We start from the raw sequence: 23,143 nt of genomic DNA, 5'->3' as shown, positions 1-23,143 counted from the left end.
CACCATAACTTTGTCTTTGTAAACGTAAATAAGCTTGCCTTTTAATCGACGTCTGCAAAATGCAATTTATTCCACATTGAAGCACTTTGAAAATAACTTATTTAATAATCCCTATATGTAACATTCTGCTATGATGTTCACAGTTAGCTATACATGGACAGTTTTAGTTAAAGTTCAAGTTGTTAAACTAGTGAGTGAGTCTGGACTCTGAAACTTGCTGCCGTTGAAAACTCTTTTGGAAGATGCGGCTCGTGACGTCAGGAACGCTCTCGCGCTCTGGCTCACAATTGGTCCAGGGATGCTGCGCGAGAGCTCTTGTCACCCGAGCAGCGGCCAAGACTCTCGCATCTCTTAAACAAAATATTATCTTTTACACTCCCAAAACAAACGGACTGACAGCGTCGACAGCAATACACTTACTTCCAAAACCAAGCGTCGCTGCGCGGAGACCGGAAAAATAAGAGCGTCAGTGACGTTTTTGTCTTTTGTTCTGAGCTTGAATTTTGATTTGTTTATCTTTTAGTAGTTTGCCAGCGCGAGGCAATGGTCGCGAGAATCTTTTTGGAGAGGGCGCTGCGCGTGTGTGTGAGGGCTCGTTAAACACACAGACGTCTCAAGTGTCGGGTGCGCGCTAATGAATAGACTACACTGAATTGATTTTTATATTTAGAGCTTTAATGCGCCTCTTCTCCCAACGGAAACTAGTGGACAGCGCGACAGAAAAGGACGCACGCAGCGACCCTGCAGCATGGCATTTTTATGACATTTAAAGCTCCAATAAACATACGGACAGGTCGGAGAGGAGACGCTGACTGGGTTGTATGTGCTTTCTAGCGATTTTCGGTGTGCTAACGCGGTGTGAACTCCTGCCGGTGACAAAATGATGGCTGGTGGAGCAGTTCAGCAGAACGGGGTCTTCTCCAGTCCTCAGCACCTTTCTCAGTCGCCACACATGGACCAGGATCTCTCCGATTCCCGAAAGAGACCCCTGGAAACACCGACCGAGGCGAGCAATACCAAGCGCTCCAACACCGGAGGTAAGATCCGATCGACAGTTCGCGGGTGTTCAGGCAGCACTCGGGCCTGCTGCTCTAAATAAAGTCATGTCAAACGAGCCGCTCGAGTCGCGTGCCTAGTCCACTTTTACGTTTGTTTGTTTGTTTTTATAAATGCTCTTTTAGCCTACTCTACGGGAGTTCAGGTGGTAAGATTTGAGAGAATTGCCCTTATATAGATATATATATTTTTTAGTTCGTAAGAGCTGTTTTAAGCACGTGAAATTAAATACTACAGCTGCGCTACAAATAATTAATAGGCTACTACAATTAAAAGGGGCATGACCCTGCATGACCCCGTGGTGATGATGTGTGGTGGTGGTCGCCCCTCTGGATCTGAAGCTAAATTGAGCAGAAAATGAATGAAAGGGGGAGAGAACACATGCTGCTGTAGTTTAATCTCTATTCATATGCAGTAACAGACTCCAATGGAAACAAAAGATTGAATTCCCCTCTATAGCTTCTTTTGGAGCTCTACATATCCAAAAGAGCAATAGAAATTTTGATTTAGTTTCCTTCAGGTGTTGCTGATAATGTAATTCATTTGTGCGCATAACACAACAATTCTTCTTTTTTTTTTCTTAGACAATTTACTAGTATGTTTAGTTTCTAGGTTGGGTTTTGCTAGTAGATGTAGATAGTGATCCATAGGCTATTTCTTGAGACGGTGGTCTGAGTCATTGCTCTTTAAATAATAGCTGTGAAGGTCACGTGATACAAACAATTACGTTCTAGAGCACTTATTTTACTATACACGTGAGTGTTTGGGCATGTTAGATTGGGAGGAAGCGAAAAGAAAATCTCAGCAACGTAGTGTGTGAACATTACATTTATGTGAGTTTTGCGCACCACAGTTCCCGCTGTGGAGACCCGGTGCAGCTGTCCAGCGAGTGTTTTAACTAACATCACCCCCGCACACAGACACACACACACACTCACTCACTAACTGCCGCGCGCGTTTTTTAGATTATGCACAACTGATGGTTTTCAGTGTTCAGAGCTAATGAGATGAGGATGATATGAAGGGTTTATAAGGTGAATTCGTTGAGATCGCAACTTCTGAATCTTGTATAGGCTACACACAACTAAACTATTGACATTAGACAAACGTTATTACCTAACGAATTTGATCATTAGGGCTCACTATTTGTGTGAATAATTCACACTATTTGATTTTGATTCTGACTTTGCTTAGTGACTCATACCCAGTAATGCAATGGCACAATTAACATTGTATTTCTTTTCACATTTTATTTAATTATTAAACACAAATTGTTATTATCATTATGTTAAATAATGAGATACTTTAATATACAAATGATTCAAAACTGTTTCTATAATTTAAATACGGACTGTACAGGATAATGTGTTATAATCTTCTAAGAGTTCGGTGAATTATACAATAATAATAAATTGAAGGCTAGCAAGCTGAAAACCTATTATGCACTGTAAAACACACAAATTAAAAACTTGAATAAAATTGAAATCAAAGTTACAACCTGCAGTGAGAAGGTCATTGTTTTTTTTTTTTACTTGATTTTTTTATTTAACTACAACTAATGATGAAAATCTATAGCTACAATTCAGAAAACTTTGAGTTTGAAATTGAGAAGAAATGACAGAAAAGGCTGTGGCAAATTATACAGGCTTTTACAATGATGAACACTTTTGACTAGTGTGTTTGACAGCTTTTGTAAACGCATCTCATTAAGCACAGTTTAATGATCCGTCTTTTATTTAGTCAGTAAGTTAGTTAGCCTATCTCTTTGTTCACTGGCAGTTCAGACCATCTTTAATTCTGTCCACCTATCTGGCTTTGTTAATTAAAACAAAATCCTATCAATGACGCACCCTTCCCCCTTACATGACCTTTGACCTGAAGAGGGTGACGAAGAGGATGGTCAGTGATTGAGATCTTCTTTATGCCCTCCCTTTTGTAAACAGCCATTGCTTGCTGATGCTAATTTCACCAGTGCACACACAGTTAGAGTGTGTGTGGCCTCTTACCAGTTGTAATTGAAATGGCATGTTAATGCTGCTAATGGAGGTTTTGGCAGAGCTATTTATGTTGGTGGGTTTTTGTGCAGTTCGGTATTAGATCAAAAGGTGCGAGTGAGAGAGAGTGAGCCGAGAGAAGGACACAGGTGCCCTTGCAGTGTGTGGTGACGTGAGTTGACTGTGAATTGGGCAGGTGGTGGGGAAAGGAGGGGCTAGAGAGAGAGAGAGAGAGAGAGAGAGAGAGAGAGAGAGAGAGGGCTCATGTATTCTAGAATGTCCAGTGGATGTGTTGAACGTGATCGGTTTGCCTGAACAGAAGCATCTATACTTCTGCATGCTGCATCTGTGATACCCAGCAGAGCACATCGATATACCTAGTATGGATATGTAGGGAATTTATCAAGCTCAGCTGAAAAAAGCTACTATGCAAATTAAGTATGACCCTGGGACTGAGCTCAGACACCTCCTCCCCCCCCCCCAGGCGCCGTATTTGCGCGCACCTGCACGCTTGCGCTGGTTGGGTATAGCGTCGCTGGATTTATAGGCAGTAATTTACTTGGCCGGCCCCTTGGCGCTCTGCGGCAGATCCTTTCTGCCATTTTCAAAAATCTCTCTCTCTCTCTTTCTCGCTGTGTTTCCAACATGGCCGTCCAAGGAGCCCACTGCCTCCCCGCTTTCGCTCTATACCTCCTCTCCGCTCGTGCAAGGTCACTCCCTCGCACTTTCTTTTTGTCTTTCTTTTTCGTTTCTTTCTCTCCCTCCGCGACCTCCCTCCATCGTACCTTTTCATATTTCACCCAAACGTGAGCGAGGCGCTACGTCTTTTATAGTGCTGCGTCAAAGTGGTGGTGGGGGGGCGATGGGAAAGAAAGCCTTGGTGTGTGTGTGTGTGTATGTGTGTGTATGTGTGACGCTGGGGAGGGGTGCGGGGTGATTGGACACGCTAGGTGCCTCTCTGTAGAATGCAGCACAGGGCTGGAGCTCTCGCTGAATATGGATGAGAAGGAAAGCAGAGGGTGATGCAGTAGGAAGATTCCCCCCGTCAGTCCGCCTCTGTCTGAACAATACCAAACCTCTCTGCTTCAAACACTCACTCACACACACATGCACACACAGCACACACATACACACACAGCACACAGCAATTGCATTGGCATCACACACAATCAGAAAAAGAGAGAGAGGGAAATTGAGGGAAAGAGAGCAAGAGAGAGAGACGGGGGCTGACTGCGGGTATGGAGGGGAGGATGCGCTGACGTTGTCCCCCTCTCGGATACGAACCTGGGGAAAAAGGTTGACTGGCCACATTCCTTGACGGCGGCAGAGCTTCTATGATCAGCCTGCAATCGGGCATCGCTCACAGGTCCAGCCTCTCGGCGTCCATGGCTATCTGAACCCCACCTCCAGCACGCTACAGCAGAATGGGTAAGAAATTCGGTCCCCTTTTGTTGACTTGTTGAATGCGCGTGTGCGGATGAGTTGACCGTTTCGCTTTGCGTCTTTTGTTCTTTCGCCCTTTCTTCTCCCGTCCTTCGTTGGCGTCTCTTCATTCATTCTGTGGGAAGGAGAGGCTTGCTTGTCCTTGCAGTGTGCCTAGGACAGGCCCTCCTTTTCACATGCAGAGTGTGTGTGTGTTGCTTGGGGGTGGGGGGTTTTTAACAATGCAATCCCTCTTAACCCACTCCCTCTGTGTGTTTGCATGACACTCTGTTCACACTCTATGTGCTGTGTGTAATCATAGGTTTGAGCCCGTAACCGTCTGCCTGTGTTAGCGGCTGTGTAAGTATGGCTCACTGGCAAACAGCAGCAACAGATTGTATTATTTACTCAGACACTCACTGCTGAAAACCTGTTACACCAGCTTTCCTTACATCATCACCGCAAGCAGGAGCGCATGGGTGAGGAGCGCTCCCAAAGCGCTCGTCATTCTCAAATCACTGCTGCATGAGAATGTGCTCTAGGTTTTCCTTTTAACAACAGGTAAGCGACAGCAGACCTTCCCATTGGCTCTTTGTGCCTTCAGAATGTCACCTCCAAGTCATCTTGGAAAGGATTGTGAGGCGGTCGCGATGGAGAGAGCGAAGTTTCGTTCCTCGCTGGCCAAGGTCAAACGCTCCACACGCCGACACTGCCGCTCTGTAAAAAACGGCTGCCGGAGGTTCGCTTTTCTGCGATGCTGTGGCGTGCTGGTGCGACATACTTCAATGATTGCGAGAGCTCTGATTGCCCTTTCTATATCCTTTCCGTTCATATGAACGCACTCACTCTTTTCTTATCTCTCCTCTGGCTGCACTCTTCAAAAACCTCCATCATTGATTCCTGAGCGTGTGTCCACTGTGTCCTGTCCTCTTCCTCCGTTCACTGCAAAGTGCCCTCATTAAACAGTCCCTCTAACAGTGTCTGCATTCATTCCATTCACACTCGCACCCTCCCGTTCAACAGACCGGTCATTGATAAGATCGGGATCTGCCTAGCTATGTGTGTGTGTGTTTGCTCGGCTGCAGCGAGCATCATGGACTGGAATCCTATCATTACCTGTCAGTCATGTGTGTGTGTTTGAGTGTGTGTGTGTGTGTGGCAGAGAGCATTGAGTCGGGTGAGGCAATGATGTAATGCATATCCCACTGCGCACCTGGAGCGCTGCAGAGGACAGGTACAGATTGAACCACTCTGCACTGCTCTATCCAGATCTCAATCGTGTCTACTAGCCCCTACGAAGGGAGCTAGGGTCCTTGTGTGAGCATTTGTGTATGGCGTCGTCACAAGATGAAGTATTTGTCGGACGCTGCATGTGTTTTATAGAGAAACCCTGATGTCAGTCCAGTGCAGAGAATTAAAAAAAAAAAATCTCTCACCCTCTGACATTTGCACACATTCATTTAACAAATTATTTTCTCTGGAGTGACTGAGCTCAGAGCAAAGCCAGTCAGTCAGGGAGAGATAGAGAAAAAAGAGAGGGATGAACAAAAGAATAGCAATGCTGCAGATAACCGCTTTTAGATCTGTATAAGTGAGATGGGAATGCAGTTTTTATTTTCCCTTTTCCAGAGTTTCATGCGTTTCTATAGGAATGTGTGGAAATGTGAGTGATTGGGTCGCTCTGTGTTTTTCTCGAATTGTCTTTTCAATTTAAATTCTGCTCGGGTATCTTTCTAACTGTGCATTGCACGTTCAACTGCGCTTAAGCGACTTATACTGCATGTGAGCTTTCTTTCTTTCTTTCTTTCTGTCTGTCTGTTAGACTATAATGTATTACAACTGAAGCTAATGTTTGCTTTGATCCTGGTGCCATCTACTAACTGGCCCTCCCACTCGTGGCTTGATTATATATGCCTGGGCTGACAATTACATTTCATTGGATTTCCCAGATTCCTAGATTTACTGGTATTAATGGGATTGTCTGGATAGGACGATTGATCACATATCGACCAGACTGGCCTTCCAGTTGTGAGAGTGTGTGCTGCATTTCTGGAAGAACTGCACAAATGCTTCACGCCAGCATTAGTGTACAGGTGACGTTTGGTGTGATTTGGAATGTATCAAGCCTTCCCATAGGAGAGTCAATCAGAGTTGCTTAGAGACCATAATATTTTCACCTTCTCCTTGCTGCCCCTCCCCTCTCCTCTTCCCCTTATCTGTCCTTTCCCTTCCTAGTTGCTGTTTTCCTTTACCATTCCCTGTCTTTTCCTTTCTGTAGAATATTCCTTTCTTTATTCCTAACAAATCTTTTGCATCTGAGCTGATGCTTTCAAATCTTTTTTTCATTCTTTGCATGTTTTTTTATTATTTATTATTAGTGTGTTTGCACTTATTCTGCAGTCTCTCTCTCCCCTTGTATCTCTGACTCTCTCTCTCCTCTCTGCAGTGGTAAAGGGTCAGCTGCTAGAGATTGGGGGCATTTGAGTCTGCGAAATCCATCTTATCTTTCGTATTTACTACAGTCTCTGAAAGACACTGATATAGTACACAAACACAATGTACTTTTGTACCTGCTTCCATTTTGTCACACAATACATTAATAAAATTACCTTAAATCCCATTTCTGCTACAAATCAAAATAGTTTTTAAATTGTTTTAGCTGTGCCAACAATAACATTTAGAAGGGTAGATCAAGTATTCAGCATTACTTGAGCTATATAACATCACTGTGATGTCACCTTCTGGTACTTTCCTTGCTTTAGCAATGGACTCTGGTCCATATGTTGTGTTTAGGATGTGTAATTTTGTGGTGGGAGAGGGAAGCCTTGTCCCCCTGGGAACCTCTGAGTGACTTATGCGCTGTTGGCTGGGTTCTTCTGGACAAATCTGAGGATTTAGCATCCATATGCTCCTGTCTGAACAGCCTTCCAGGCAATTACCCACAAGCCCACAGCCTCAGTATAGTGAAGTGCTACTGCCTACACACCACCCGCCACATATTCTCACTTAAACCTCAACTTCTGACTGTGACACAGAACCTCCATGCTGAGGACCTGAGCTGTTTGTTGGCTGGCCGACCCTTTGTGTGTGTGTGTGTGAGTGTGTGTAAGAGAGAGAGATGGCAAACAAAAAATAGTGAAGGACAGAAAACACAGAGATAGTTTGGTTAAATTTAGACCTCTACCAACCCAAAGCAGGTCACTTTATCTCTGCATGGGGAAAAAGTGGGACAGAGGCAGAATCAGTAGGAACTCATCAGGGAGAGAAAGAGAGTGAGGAAAAAGTGAAGAAAGAAATATTAATGGAAAAGGAGGGGAAGTGAAGAAAAGAACCAGACCCGTCTCTCTTCATGTTTTGTTTGTATATTGTTTTAAAAGGAGTCGCCGTAGTGAGGTGCACTCATGTGGTCTCTGGTTGGCTTCATGAGGTTTTCAAACTGTTATATAATCTTACTACAGTTTTAAAGAAATGTGCAACGCATCCCAAAAATACTCTGCATTAAACATGACTACAGATTGCACATAACTAACAACAAAAAGACATATGATGATATTTTAAAGGTCCCATTCACTTTATATTTCAAAGGTCCCATTCACCCCCAGTGGCAAGAAATGGCGATAGGTGTAAACCAAGCCCTGGGTATCCTGCTCCGCCTTTGAGAAAATGAAAGCTCAGATGGGCCAGTCTGGAACCTTCCCTATATGTCGTCATACTGGGAATGGTTACCTCCCCTTTCTCTACTTTGAGAGAAAGGGGAATTTCTCCGCCCAGAGAATTTGGCCCGCCCATGAGAAAATGAGCTACGACCGTGCAAGCGCGATATTGGTTTTTCCTCGAGAGACATCATGGCTTGAAAACGAGCGAAGCATGGCAGTTGCTCAGTGTTTGGATGTACAAATGAACACAAAAGTATTTTTTTAGTTCCTTCATCCGAGCCTCTGAAGAACCAGTGGGTTAATTTTATTTTCTCTGGAAAACATGACTTCAGTATACGTGGACATGTTAAAAAATGAGCCAGAGTACAGTCTTCTCTAAACTACAAAGATTACTGATACAGATGCTAATACAGCTTTAAAACGATAGCAAATCAGAGCAACATGAAAAGACAACAACGTAGGCTAGCGTTAGCTACATGAAAATAACTGTAACAGCATACATAAACAAACCAACTAAAGTACCGTATCCAGACACAATATTTTAAACTAACCATTCGGAGACGTCCTGCTGTATCCGCTGAGTTGCAACTTGCAGGTGCTTCTCCATCCGGATCAGATTCTGGGTCACACTGGAAAGCTTGCGTGTCTACGAGCCATTGCGATACATCCACTGTAAATATTAGCGCATGGTACCATGGCCGCAAGCTGGTCAAGGCCACACCCCCACACTCCACCTGGCCCCACCTCTCTCCTCCTCATTAGCATTTAAAGCTACAGACACAGAAACGGCACGTCCTAAGGAAAGCTTATTGTGGGACTGGCTCGTAGTGGCTGTAATTCTGCACCAAGGCTGAATTTTGGGGAAAGAGACTTCAGAGACTTATTGTTATTATTATTGTACAATTTAAATTATTTTACTATTACATATACAGTGATGCTGTTAATTTACTTTTTTCCCCCCTTTTATCTCTAACTTTGTGTTTGTTTTTTGTGCGTGTGCAGAGGAGGGTGAATATTTCTTGAAGGTGTTGATTCCCAGCTATGCTGCTGGTTCAATCATCGGTAAAGGGGGTCAAACCATCGTCCAGCTTCAGAAAGAGACTGGAGCCACCATCAAACTGTCCAAATCTAAAGACTTCTACCCAGGTATGCATCACATCTTCCGTCTGGCTTTAATGATGATGAACATTACTTATTTCAGTGCTAAGCACATATATTTTATTTTATTTTAAATAAAAAAATGATCTGTCTATTATTAGATCTGTGTTATAAATCCTCACAGTTAAATCATTTGATTTACTGTGTAACAAATGTTGGAGTTAATAGTGCCATGCATAACTCTCTTTCAGACTAAACACTCTTGAAAATAAAGATCCTTCAATGTTTTTTTCTTCTCCTTATCAGTATCTATTTTTCACTTTATAGGATTCTTAGAGACAGTTATTAATTTATTTTTGATGATGATGGGTTCCTCAGTTCAGTATTTTGGTTTCTGGGTTCTTTTAAGCACATGGGTGTTTTTTAATGAATAAACGGTTCTAAGGTACTTAAAGTTCTTCTATGCCATCAAGCTGTAAAACCATTTTTATTTTTAGGAATGAAGGCTAAAAGTTGTGCTTTTTTTTTAGAATAAACCATCTTTACTCTCACTGAGAGCTACAATTTCTAGAATTGTAGAAAACAGCAGTTTTGGAGGTGTTCTCAATGTTATGCAGAAGGTCTCATGGAGGTAGATTAATGTGTACGAGGATGTTTACAGATGTTGGCTGGTTTGTGTCAATGACTATAGCGTCTTTTCCACCATGTGTCATTAAGAAGCTGCTTTATGTTGTAGCGTGAAAAATAAAAATGGCTGAGAATGACAGTGGAAAATGTGCCCATAGGGAGAGGAAATATGTGAGAAAGTGTGTGTGTGTGTGTGTGTGTGTGTGTGTGTGTGTGTGTGTGTGTGTGTGTGTGTCGCAGCTGTGAAGCGTACAGCTGAATATGTGAACATAATTTGTCTGTGAATAGCTATGTTTTCATTCATTAAACACACTCGTTACAAACTATCCTGAGACCACCTGTTCTGCCTTTCACCCTTCTACTAACACACACAAACACATATTCTCGCTCTCATTTGCCTTCTCACTTGCTTTTGCAGTTTTTTTATCTTGCAAATTCACCTTTCATCATCCCACCAATTTAAAAATATTTTATAGATATCAAATCATTTCTTTTCACTGTGTTTATTCTAACTGCACAATGTCGTAGTACCACACAATATGATACAACCACAGTTATTCACCAATCAGAAATGAAATGAGAATTACTTTGTTCAATTTCATTTCCTGAATTTGAATTGAATCCTAAATTTCAATTGAGGTAGCAAGCTGGATGCAGAAATTTGAAATTTGAATTTAATGTAAAGATGTCTTAACAAAGATTTATTTTTATTTTTTTACTTTGAATGGTAATGGTTCTTTATAAAAAAAAAATGTTTTGAAATTTGAAACGTTCATAATACACGGATGGATGGATAGATATTTGATTTCATCTAAATTAATCATCAATAAATTCCTCTTCCTGTAATTCCCATTCAAATTCAAATTCAGCTTCCTGTGTGCTGGGACCAATTCAATTCAAATTCCAACTCATACATTTAAACTGAGTTAATTCATAAAATACTGAATTTTGCCGAACCCTGCGTATAACAAGTAGTGCTGCTCTGGCACAAACACCAGCACATCCTCAATCATTCTGGTCTCTGATATAATAGCAGCTTCTCTTCCAAACCTCATTTATCTTATGAGACGTTGAAAGGGAAACATTTAAACTCTCTCTGGCTCGCAAGAGAGCTATAAAAAGAATTCACCTACAGCTGAGCGGTTTCACTCCAGCCAGCAGTGCTTTAACACACACCGTAGTCTGTCACAAGTAAATTACAATTCAGTCTTTTCTTAAAAGTCTTTTAAAGGCAGATTCTTACCACAAACCACACCTCCTCAAAGAGGGCAGGACTGAAATGAACACTAGTGTGTGCTTTATTCAAGGATGATTTATTTGTAGGCCTTCAACATCTTGAAGCGCGAATGTTGAAACTGGTTGTGTGTGTGTGTGTGTGTGTGTGTGTGTGTGTGTGTGTGTGTGTGTGTGTGTGTGTGTGTGTGTGTGTGTGTGTGTGTGTGTGTGTGTGTGTGTGTGTGTGTGTGTGTGTGTGTGTGTGTGTGTGTGTGTGTGTGTGTGTGTGTGTGCTGTGCTGTGCTTCAGATACGAATAAGTATGTGATACTCAATCTAGTGGTAAAAAAAAAACACAGCCGAGGAACAAACACTCAGTGTTGGATCTCTCTCTCTCTCACACACACACACACACACACGCACACACACACACACACACACACACACACACACACACACACACATCCAAGGCAATATCACTGCACTGTTGCCCAGAAACAAACACACACTACCAACAACCTACATGCCCCCGCTTCCCACATCTCTCTCCCTCCAAAAAAATAGAAGATGATCATGACAGTATATTTAGGACATTGAATTATACTTTCCACCACAAGACTGAACAAATCCAAACTTGAATTCAGGTTGACACAATACGCAGATGATTGTGTAACAATAACTCATTGTAGACTTTTATCTCTCTGGTCACAGTTACAACAGTATTTCAGACAGTCCATGCACTTCAGGGCAGTGAGATGCCAGAGATTAGGAGGTTGTATGTGTGTCCTAGACATTTGTGTGGGGTGTCCCACAGGAGTGATGTGGTTAGAGAGGACAGGTTCAGAATTTAATGCATTCTGAATGAATTACATCATGCAGCCATAAGTTCATCTGTCTTTTCCCCCTGTGTTACAACAGCCCCTTTCATTCTTTCTGATAGATGCACTTGTAAGGGTGGATTTCCTGCAGGGGTTCAGGCTGCAAGACTACCGAATGACTAAAGAAACGTTGTCAGCAAGATGGTAGAAAACTGTACATTTCTATTACCACCCACTGCTACTTATACCAACGACGGAAATAAGCGCAGTTACAATAGCTTAATATGTGGGAGAGCGTTGCTATAGAGAGTGGCAATATTGTATTGCAGTAGATAGCAATTTAAAGTCAATAACAAATTAAAACTAGTTAGCACATCCTTTGTAATTGAAAAGGTTTAATGACAAAATATGGTTATGGTTACACTTAAAATAGTTACAAAATAAGCCGCGTTTCCACCGCAGGAACTTTCCCCAGAAACTAGGAACTTTGGGGTGGTACTCTGTGTGTTTACATCGCAGGAACCAGGGTCTAAATGAAGTTCCGGGTAAAAATTTATTTATAAATACTTTTTCAAAGTTCAGGAACTTTCAGGGGTGGGACTTGGGCACTGAACATGTTGATTGGTCGACTCCACGCAGCATTTCATTCAATTTCCATCTGTTGCGGTGCGTGCAGTAACAGTCGTCTGCAATTCGAATCAACAATGGAGTTTAAAAAATACGACTGATGGACCGACGACAAGGTTCAGGCTTTATTAAGCTTAAATTCAGAGGATGAAATCCAGTGGGAACTGTAAAGTCGCGTGCAGTCCTACATAGGGTTGCAAAGTTTCCAGAATTTTTGGAAACTTTTCAGGATTATTTGGAAATTTTCTGGAGCTTTTAGAAAGTTTCTGGAAATTTACCAGAAATATTCAGCCCCTTTGCAACCCTAGTCCTACATCACTGGACTGTTTGCCTAATCTTCACGGTACAGCAACAGGTCTGGGGGAAAAAAAGTTCCTGGGACAAATTGTTCCGGGTAATTTCGGTGGAAACGCGTGGCTTTAGATGTATGAGATGATGATAACTTATACCATTAATTGTACCCAGCATATATGTATAATGTTACCTGAGAGATAGATAGAGAGAGAGAGAGAGAGAGACAAAGAAAAGAGGAGGTAAAGAGAGAGAAACCCAAGAAAGGGACCCAGAGAATAAAAGAGGCAGAGCAACAGTTACACAATCTTGTTTTATCCTTTCCCTGACCATGTGACTTTGACCCAAATGTGAGACGTTTAAACTGACCAATCAGATGTTTGATTGACCAATCAGATGTTGGAAGGAACACCTTCCCCCATTGTACTAAAGGTCTGACAATTCATAGACCCCCGAAGTACACACATCTTGACCTACAGGCCTTGATCACTATCAACTGTATCCCTGTGCCTTTGGGAACTCCAAGTGGTCCTTGTGGTAGAAAGAGGGGGTGGAAAACAGCAAAGCAAATGTCTTTGTTCATTTCAAATATCTTGGTTTATTATTTTCAATCTACATTTATACTGAAAGGAGAAATTGCTTCTTTGAAAATGTAATGTGTGTTTGGTGAGTATGGTGGTGCTTGCAACTCCAGGGTCATTGGTTAAGCTCCCAGGAAATTTATGAACTGATCAAATGTACACAAATGCAGTGCAAGTTGCTTTGGATAAAATTTTCTGCCAAATGCATACATTTAATTTAAACACATGAATGTACAGAATCTACTGTATTTGTATTTACTTGATTGATATTAAGCTTTACTAACAAATCTTTGTACTATATTGATATATGTCCAGATTTTATACATATGGGTCATTGACGAATAAGGTTTTTAAAAGTGTAAAAAAATAGAATGGAGATATAACTATATTTGAAACCATTTTTTAGTGTACCTAGGTGTTCACAATAAGATTTTGTGGTTTGTACAATCAATTAACAAGCCCTGTTTTTTTGTCATTTTTTACAAGATGGAAAAAATTTGTCACCAAAAAAGTCATTCGGTTTAACCACTGATTTGAAAGTTAAAAACTGATTTGACATTGATGTTGAGATAGTATATAGTGTGAACCACAGAAGAAATATTAAATAAAATCATCACTGATCTCATAAATGTAATCATTTATTGGACTACTCTAAACACTCCAACATATTCAAGTAAAACATTGCACAGGGAAAGGAGAAAAGGGGAAATGTAAAAAAAAATAGCCTTATCTGCTTTATATTTGTATTATTGTAGTTCCTTTAGTTATTAAAAACAATATTATTCCACTATATCGGTTTTACCGAATAACCTTTTGACACTTTAAAATCTTTAAAATACCTTTATATGTAGTAAAATATAATTAAAACCTTTTGGATTCAGTAAAAGAGATCAAGTTGTACTACCTTACATACTTTGGATGTTATATATTTGTTTTGTTATTATTATTAAGGCCTTTGGACAAAAAAATGACCCGTCACGTTATTGACCCATATACACTATCGTTCAAAAATTTGGTGTCAGTAAGTTTAAAAAATAAATAAATAATAATACTTAAATAGATCAAAAGTGAGGGTAAAGACATTTATAAAGTTACAAAAGATTTGTTTCAAACAAATGCTTTTCTTTTGAAGTTTTTATTCATCAAAGAATCCCCCAAAAAATCACAACTGTTTTCAACATTGATAATAATTGGAAATGTTTCTTGAGCAGCAAATCAGCATATTAGAATGATTTCTGAAGGATCATGTGGCACTGAAGACTGGAGTAATGATGCTGAAAAAACAGCTTTGCCATCACATGAATAAATTACATTTTAAAATATATAAGAATAGAAAACAGTTATTTAAATTGTAACAATATTTCACAATGTTATTTCTCAATACTGTTTTACTCTATTTCTGATCAAATAAATGCAGCCTTGGTGAGCAAAACATTAGAAAATCTTAATGGTAGTGTACTATGCATAGGCTACATAATTTCTAGGGCTGGATAAAAATATGTATTTCTGTTTTTTTGTCTATTTTTGTCATTTTGCATTTTGTCTATATGCTAACATTGTGTTTTTTTTTTTTGTGTGTGTGTGTGTGTGTGCGTGATCAGGTACAACAGAGCGTGTTTGTTTGATTCAGGGTACAGTGGAAGCTCTGAATGGAGTACATAACTTCATCGCTGAAAAAGTTCGTGAGATGCCTCAGAGCAGTCAGAAGACCGAACCTGTCAGCATTCTCCAGCCACAGACTACTGTTAACCCTGACCGTGTTAAACAGGTTAGTTTGGGAGGTTGCTTTACTACTACACCACACCGAAGTTCCTAGTTATTAAATGGGTGATGAAGAGTTGAACGTATCAGACTTTTGCAGTTTAGGAATTAAACATGCAAATCAGTTATTTCGCTGAACCATAGCTTAGTTCATAATATTTGTAATATTGTGATTATTTTGCTAATAGAACGGCAGCAAAGACAGTGAGTACTTTTTACATGTGCAGTTATAATTAGTCAAGCAGTTTGGATGTGTACAAGAGCGTTTACATGACATTTCAAAAAGGTGAATTATTTTAGTCTAACTGAAATTAATTTCTAAGGTGCATGCAAATGTACTTATTGTCAGCTATCTGACAGTGATAAGCAACAATGAAGACAGGAAAATATACCAGCCCAGAGGAGGCAGAGGGCAGGGCAGGCTGGTGGTTGTTCCCCAGGGAAAGAGTGGCTGAGAGGGGCAGCAAAGTGTGAGAGCAGTGGGTTATTTTTACCTGCTTGATCTTTGCAGAATGAGAAACAGAGAGGGAGTGAGAGCGAGCAGCTGCAATGTAAGACCGGGGATCAACAAATGGCTGAAATAAGCACTGACTTATAAGCCAGACCTTACACAGTCACACACACACACATACACTATTATACACTCTTAAACATATACGAGCATGCAGGGTTGGATATTGTAAATGCAACTCTCTTTAATATATTGCGAACATTTTTTACTGTCTAAGTGTGGACAGAAAACAAACATCTATAAAACCAGCATAGATGCATTTGAGCTTATTGCAGCATCTATTTTTGGGGCTGTATGCAGTCTCATGCATGTAATTCTGTTCCTCAATCAAAGTGACACTTCCCCTCCTCCACAGGCTAAACTGATCGTGCCCAACAGCACAGCAGGACTCATCATCGGTAAGGGTGGGGCAACAGTTAAGGCTGTGATGGAGCAGTCAGGAGCCTGGGTACAGCTTTCTCAGAAGCCTGAGGGAATCAATCTGCAGGAGCGCGTTGTGACAGTGAGCGGGGAGCCAGAGCAGAACCGCAAAGCAGTGGAGATCATTGTCCAGAAGATCCAGGAGGACCCACAGAGCAGCAGTTGTCTGAATATCAGTTACTCTAACATCACCGGCCCCGTGGCCAACTCCAACCCGACAGGATCCCCCTTTGCCAACTCTACAGAGGTGTTACCCAACGCCGCCGCAGCAGCTACAGCCTCCACACTCCTTGGCCAGGCGGGTCTTGCAGGCATGGGTGGGTTCCCTACGGCTATGTCAAGTCTTTCCGGTAATGATCTGCTTGCCATTACGTCTGCCCTGAACACTCTGGCCAGTTATGGCTACAATACCAATACACTGGGGCTTGGCCTTAACCCGGCCGCCGCATCTGGGGTGCTCGCTGCCGTTGCGGCTAGCGCCAATCCAGCGGCTGCAGCTGCCGCCAATCTGCTTGCTACATATGCCAGCGAGGCCTCTGGAGGGGGCGGTCACCCTGTCGGACCTAGTTTAGGAGGCTTCACGCTGGGGTCTCTAGCGGCCGCCACAGGGGCTTCTAATGGGTACCTGAATCCCTCATCACCGCTGGTGGCATCATCTCTGCTGGGCACAGAGAAGCTGGCAGAAGGTGGAAAAGAGGTGGTGGAGATCGCTGTGCCTGAGAACTTGGTCGGTGCCATCTTGGGAAAAGGCGGCAAGACTTTGGTGGAGTATCAGGAGCTGACGGGGGCACGAATTCAGATCTCCAAAAAGGGAGAGTTCATTCCAGGCACACGAAATCGCAAGGTGACCATAACGGGGTCGCCGGCAGCGACACAGGCCGCCCAGTATCTCATCAGCCAGCGAATCACATACGAGCAAGGCGTCCGTGCCACCAACCCTCAGAAGGTGGGCTAGGGATGGACAGGAGTGGGGAGGGGAACGACGAAAGCGAAGGAAACCAGAGAGAATTGATAGATGACTGAATGAATGAAATCGATGGCGAACAGGATGAGTTGGAGCAAGAAACGTGTCCAAATATTTAAACACAAAATAAGGACAATTATAAAACAAATGAAAAAAAGATCTGATGGAACTGTGGATAGATAATCTGAGTGGGAAGAGATATTTTGTGATTGAAATTCTGCTGTATTTTTAAAGTTGTTACGTTGTGTAGGTCAGAGTAATGTGCCCTGGGGCACTCAGAGGAGGAGGAGCTCAAACCTCACTTCCTCTCTCTTAGCCAGGGTCTTTTGAATTCTATGTTCTGCTTTTGGCTTCCATTGCTAAACCCTCACAGTTTAGTTCATACCTGATCCCCACCCTGAGCAAGGAGAATTGGAGTTTGAAGCGGTCCCCCTTTTGATATCAGTAAATTCAGTCTCCACAAGTGTAGGCCTGAAATGAAAACAAAGATACCTGTGAACCATTTCCATAGGTACTCTTGGTTCCCCCCTTATTGTTTTCAACTGAGACTTAATCCAAAACACTTGCTGAAAGCTTTTGATCTGCATTACATTACTAATATCTCTGTGATTATTCTCCATTATGGTCAGTTCACACTCAGTCTCTTTTAGATTTACTCAAACCTGTGATTCCAGGTTGACCTGAATGTATAGACTTCCTGATATTGTTGGCGTTTTTTATATGTAAATAGAGTATCAAATTGAGATGCTGTCAAAAGTAGATAGCTAATCTTCAGCCACAGACAGACAGAGACAGACATCATACGTCAAAGTTCAGATACTCTGCATTAGAGAACTGGAATGTAACACATACATACAAGTGCAGTTTAGTCACAGGATCCCATTTTGGTGCTATAAGAAAACACATTTGAAGAGATTTTGTTGTCATACATACTGATTTTAGTATTTATGGGAGAGTTTCTCGGGAGCCCTTGTGAATTATTAGGGGGCATTTTGCAATTTACTCACGAGACAGAGTGCATATTCAAAAGATCCTGCTAGAGAAGAGACAGTAGGATCTTAAAAGCTTGTTTTGTCTCACTGACTTTTAACTCTTACTACAGAAAAACTTTGGACACACTACCAAGGAATTGAAGTCCTTAGAATCCTGAACTTGAAAAATAATTGGACCTGTTTAGACAGATGTACCTCTTAACTCCTCCTCTTCCCCTGATTGGAGGAGCCAGGCAATGTCCGTGCCTGTTTCGGTTGAAAGGAGCTCAGGTTGTCATACCTCATGTTTGTGAAGAAGGAGAAAGATTTCCAGTTTGTATGCAGTGCAGCAAAGTCTTGGGTGCATTACAGATTCCACCTCGTTCACATCGCAGTTTGGCAGGATGGCAGCAGAGGTGCGGTTGAGGTAGTGAACGAGAGAATAAAATGACACACAGTTTTTGTAACCTGTCTGAACTTATTTGAAGGCCGGAGGATACTACTGTCGACCTTCAGCCTTCTTCTGTAAAGCGGCATCACTGCGAGGCAAACTCTTGCAGGCTAACTGATCGTAATTCTGCTTCCTTTGAGAAACCAAACTGCAGGCCGTAGCGTCAGACGCACAGCTCCGTTTGCCCAACATTTCTAAACCATTGCTGGAGAGTTTCACGAGCCCTCCACCTTTTTCACTGATCAACAGGTCATCAGTTGCACAGAACGTGGTGATAGTTACTCATTAGTTAATTCCACAGTTGTACACTGCATCAAAACGTTTGCTGCTAACAGCATTTTCGGTCTTGCCAGCAATTGGCTCTTGCATGGAGAGTGAGCAGGAGCTCCCGTACAGGGCGAGCAATCGTCTCTGAACCACACTGTGAATCCAGCGGCCTGACGCCATCGCAACTATGGAATGTACTGTACATATTTCACACCATCGAGAGTGTGTCCACTGAGACACGGCATGACGGAATTAAGCAATGAAACCAAGCGAGCACAAGAACACGGGCCACGAGGCTCCGCTGTAGGAACGTCTACCTGTAGTTTACCTTGCTCTTTCGCCAAACCAGAGGTCATCGAGGGTCCGATCCCCCCCGCGGCGCCCAGACCTGTCATTAATTAGCAGATCTCCATTTGAACCCTGGACTTCTATATATAACAACACTGCACAGCCCAATCTACTGCTGACCTACATGCACACTCTAAAAGTCATTCATCATCTCCCTCCAACTACCAGGCCTCTAATCTACTCGCTAGAGGCGAAGCGGAAACGTAGAAAAAGAAGGAAAGAGAGAGAGAGGGAGAGAGAGGGGGTGAGAGAGTAACCTATTTATATCCATTGCATAATTGTGAGGAATATTAACATTTCCACATCTCCCATGATTGCTGTTTAAATGCCATTCAAAGTTTAACATGCCATACACTCAGTTAATCTACTTCCAAACTAGTTACTGTATTTCAGTACCAGCCGTGAGATATCAAGTTCTCAAAGTATAAATTGTTCAATACTGTTTGGAGATCAAACTGTACCTGATTTCAGAAGCACAAGCACTTGGTGCAGCAATATGAGGGTAATATGATTATAGTCAAAGATGTCATTTATATTTGTAGTAAAACAGTTCAAATTTGTTGATGCTCATGACATTAGGGTTAATTCTGTCTCTCGCTCTCTCCGTGTCCTCCCTCTGTCTTTGCACTACCTCTTTTTCTTCCTTTTTCTGTGCTCTGACTTAGACCCCCACATGTCTTGCTCTGTCACCACTTTTCCCACTTTCTGTTGTCTCTCCTTTCCCCTTTCGCTTTCTTCCCCTCCAGGCTGCCGGTCGCCACGGATGTGTTGTGTGTGTGTGTTTATCACAGAGGGTGTGTGTGTCCCCACAGCGGCTGATGGGTATTCTGCCGTGTCGTGAACACCGTACCTCTGGACTAATACACGACATAGTCTAACATTAATACATGTGATCAGATTCTCGTGCTCTCTGCCTGACTGATTCAGTATTCTACCTTAAACTAGCTAGAACAGGGAATCTGTGCTCTGTGAGAACATAGAGGTGTAAACCCAGAGAAAAGAACTCTGGTTAAAAAAAACAAACAAACAAAAAAAACAATAACCTAAGGGAGATGGATGTGATAGCCACCTCAAACTCAAACGATGACGTCACCATCGTTTGTGCTCTGTGTTCTCTTTCCTCTCTCTGAGAACTATCGAAGATCATTTCTGCATTTTTCCTTCATTTTGAAAAAAAAAATGAAACTGTGGAATCCGTCGCGTCTCATGTTCTTTGTGTATTTTGGTGTAGTTCCTCTAGTTTGTGGTCTAAATGCAGTCTTGCGCTGTTGGTTTCAGTGTGTGATTATCCGTTATACTCGTGTGGATGATGAAAGTGCCAATCAAGCCTGGTTAAGATTAGCTTTGCAATTTGTTTGTGCATTAGAGTTGCTCTCTTTGGAGTGCTGGTGTCCATATCTACGTCATTGATAATTTTAGATCGACTTAAAATGTAAAGAACTATTGGAAGCAATATTGTAGCATGTTGTCAAGTTTTGTGTTTTGTTATGTCTGTTGTATGAGCCTTTGGATTTACTACAAATTTTGAATTAATAGGTTTACATGTACTTTTTTGTAATACCGTAAGTTTAAAAAAAATAAGTAAAAAATGCTGCTATTTGATAAGTGAAATATACAGAAATATTTTAGTTGAGAAAAAAAACGTCTGGTCTGTTGATTAGGATTGTGCTCGTTTTTTCGACAGGGGTATAAACGAGGTGTATCAATATTAATTACATAGACGCAGTAATAATAGTCAACCTGTGCCAAACTAGACCTTCACAGCTTCTCGACATGTAGGTGTGTGATGAAACATTAGATATCGATAACTTATTTAGAAGCATTGAACAAGTGCCAATTAATCAATATCTTTTAGTTCCAATGAAAAGATAATCAGCGAAGGAACAAAAAAAAGACATAGCGCAACGTTAGCATTGTTTTGACCCCATAGCTGCATAGACTAAGAGAAAAAATTGTTTTATGCATCCATATGGTTTTAATGCACTCAGTAGAGGCATCCTGTGCATTCGTTTGACCTGTGGCTTCCGCACTGCTTTTACGTCATATTGTCTCTGTAGGTCGGCATGGAGTAGGCATACACATGTTATACGCATTCATAACACAGCCATTTATGAAAGTGTGTTTTGTGGATTTAGGTGTTATCTTTTTGCACGTCTCTATTGCATGATATCCAAGTGAATTATTGAGGGGTGGGAAATCAAAACAGACAAACATTTAAAAAAAGAAACGTCTTGTGTCGCTCCGAGACACACTTCTGCATGTGTCACACACGGAGCGCTCTTTCTTTCTACCACTTCATTTGTTTTTCTCTGGTTTGTACCGCTACTGTTTTTCTCGGTCAGATGGGTGTGGTCTTCTAAAGGCCAGTACATATAGGCCTAAGAACTGCAGCATAACCATGGGAACTGGAGTCATTCAGGAATTCATAAAAGCGAGAGGATTCCAGTTTACGACGGCGGAATGTCTTCGTACTTACGTGTGAGACTCCATCTCCCTGCCTCTAATTTCAGGGGAACATACCCATGCATGGAAACGTCATATGAGTTCAGTTTTTTGGCTACGGTCGTGTTTATTCATACGAGGAGTCGCGTTCATCGCTTTCAGACTTCTCTAGTTTCTCAGCTTGATTCTCCTAACCCCACATGTAATTTATGAATGTATTTACATTTGCATAAACTGAAACAAAATGTTATTTCAATGTTAAATGTCTTTTAGGTGTGATGTTTACGGCGGAGGTTGTAAAGTTCATGTAGCTCGATCATATCTGTCAGTGTTAGGAAGGCCCAGAGCCACATTAGCACCCAAATTCATTTCTCTCTCTTCCTGTCTGCTGATGCATCAAATGCACTTTACTGAGCATTAGGTCCCATCACAAACACACACAGTGTAACCTTCTACTGGATGCAAACCTGAACCAAGCAACCTGTTTTTAACATGGAAAACTTTGACAGATATATTGTTGTTTTTCCTGTTGTTGTGTTTTTATTCTTTTCCTCCTTTGGTGTTTGTAAATGAGTTGTAATTTTTTAAAGTGTGTTTATTTTTGTATTTCTGTTCATTTTGGGGAGGAGAGGTCAGAAGGAGAGAGTGTGTGTGTGTGTGTGTGTGTGTGTGTGTGTGTGTGTGTGTGTGTGTGTGTGTATATGATATCTGTCCTGCATTCCTACTACATTCCCTTCAGTGTGTGCGTGTGTGCGTGCGTGTGTGTGTGTGTGTGTGTGTGTGTGTGTGTGTGCGCGAGATCCTTTTGCATGGGTGTTTGTTTGTGAGTGTCCAGATAATGACACACAGACACTCTTGTTACCATTGTAATTGCCAACTGTGTGTGAAGCTGAAGTGCTTTGAAAGTGAAAGGTGTTATTTTTGATTTTCAAAACTGTACGTTCTGTTCAGTTTAGAGGAATGGAAAATAAATTGCAGAAACCTCTGAAAAGTTTGTGTTCTCAATTAATTGAAACAGTGTTTTCCAACAGTTTCTGTCTTAGGTGCTCCACAGATTCAAGTATCCCTATATCGATTTCATTTGGTATTATCATTAAAGGGATAGATAGGGAAAAATTTAAATTCTGTCATAATGTTCTCTCCCTCATGTCAGTCCAAACCTGAAGGACTTTAGTTTCTTCACAAAATAAGATTGCATTGTCAACATTCTTTAAAACATTCTTCAAAATATATTGTGTGTGTGTGTGTGTGTGTGTGTGCATTCCACAGAGAAAAGAATACAGGTTTGGATTGACACAAGGGTGAATAAACGATGACAGAATTTCCTTTTTTTCGGTGAACTATCCATTTAATATTACTATGGTCACTAATTTAGTTAAAAAAGGGACAATTAATGGGTAAAAATAGCCACACCAAGCAGCAAATTCTGTCATCTAAATGTATAAAACTTACACACATTTCACACATAGTTTTCTCTCTGGAAAATAGGGTTATTTTATACTTGTTTTGAACAGACTTCTTAAAAAATATACATATATATATTAATTTATAATGCTTTTAGTTGTCTTTTAACAGTTGTCTGTTCTATAGGTTCTAACAAAGCAATTGTACCAATTGCACCTGG

At 41.5% G+C, this 23,143-nt stretch overlaps 1 protein-coding gene across 2 annotated transcripts; it reads left to right on the top strand.

Moving 5' to 3' along the window:
* The first annotated feature begins 314 nt into the window (after nucleotides 1-314).
* Nucleotides 315-22,510, top strand: nova1 (NOVA alternative splicing regulator 1). Of its 2 annotated transcripts, none has more exons than XM_084413918.1 (4): nucleotides 315-1,037; nucleotides 9,131-9,274; nucleotides 14,986-15,152; nucleotides 16,012-22,510. In XM_084413918.1, the coding sequence occupies exons 1-4, from the start codon at nucleotides 881-883 to the stop codon at nucleotides 17,029-17,031; spliced, it is 1,488 nt and encodes a 495-aa protein (XP_084270044.1). In that variant the 5' UTR covers nucleotides 315-880; the 3' UTR covers nucleotides 17,032-22,510. The 2 variants fall into 2 exon arrangements, with proteins under 2 accessions (XP_084270044.1, XP_084270045.1); XM_084413919.1 differs by lacking the exon at nucleotides 315-1,037 and adding an exon at nucleotides 4,003-4,478.
* The last annotated feature ends 633 nt before the right edge of the window (nucleotides 22,511-23,143 follow it).

This window comes from Rutilus rutilus (genome assembly GCF_951802725.1).
Source record: "Rutilus rutilus genome assembly, chromosome: 7".
In the NCBI taxonomy this organism is placed as follows: Eukaryota; Metazoa; Chordata; class Actinopteri; order Cypriniformes; family Leuciscidae; genus Rutilus; species Rutilus rutilus.
This window is presented reverse-complemented; position numbering and strand designations above follow the sequence as displayed.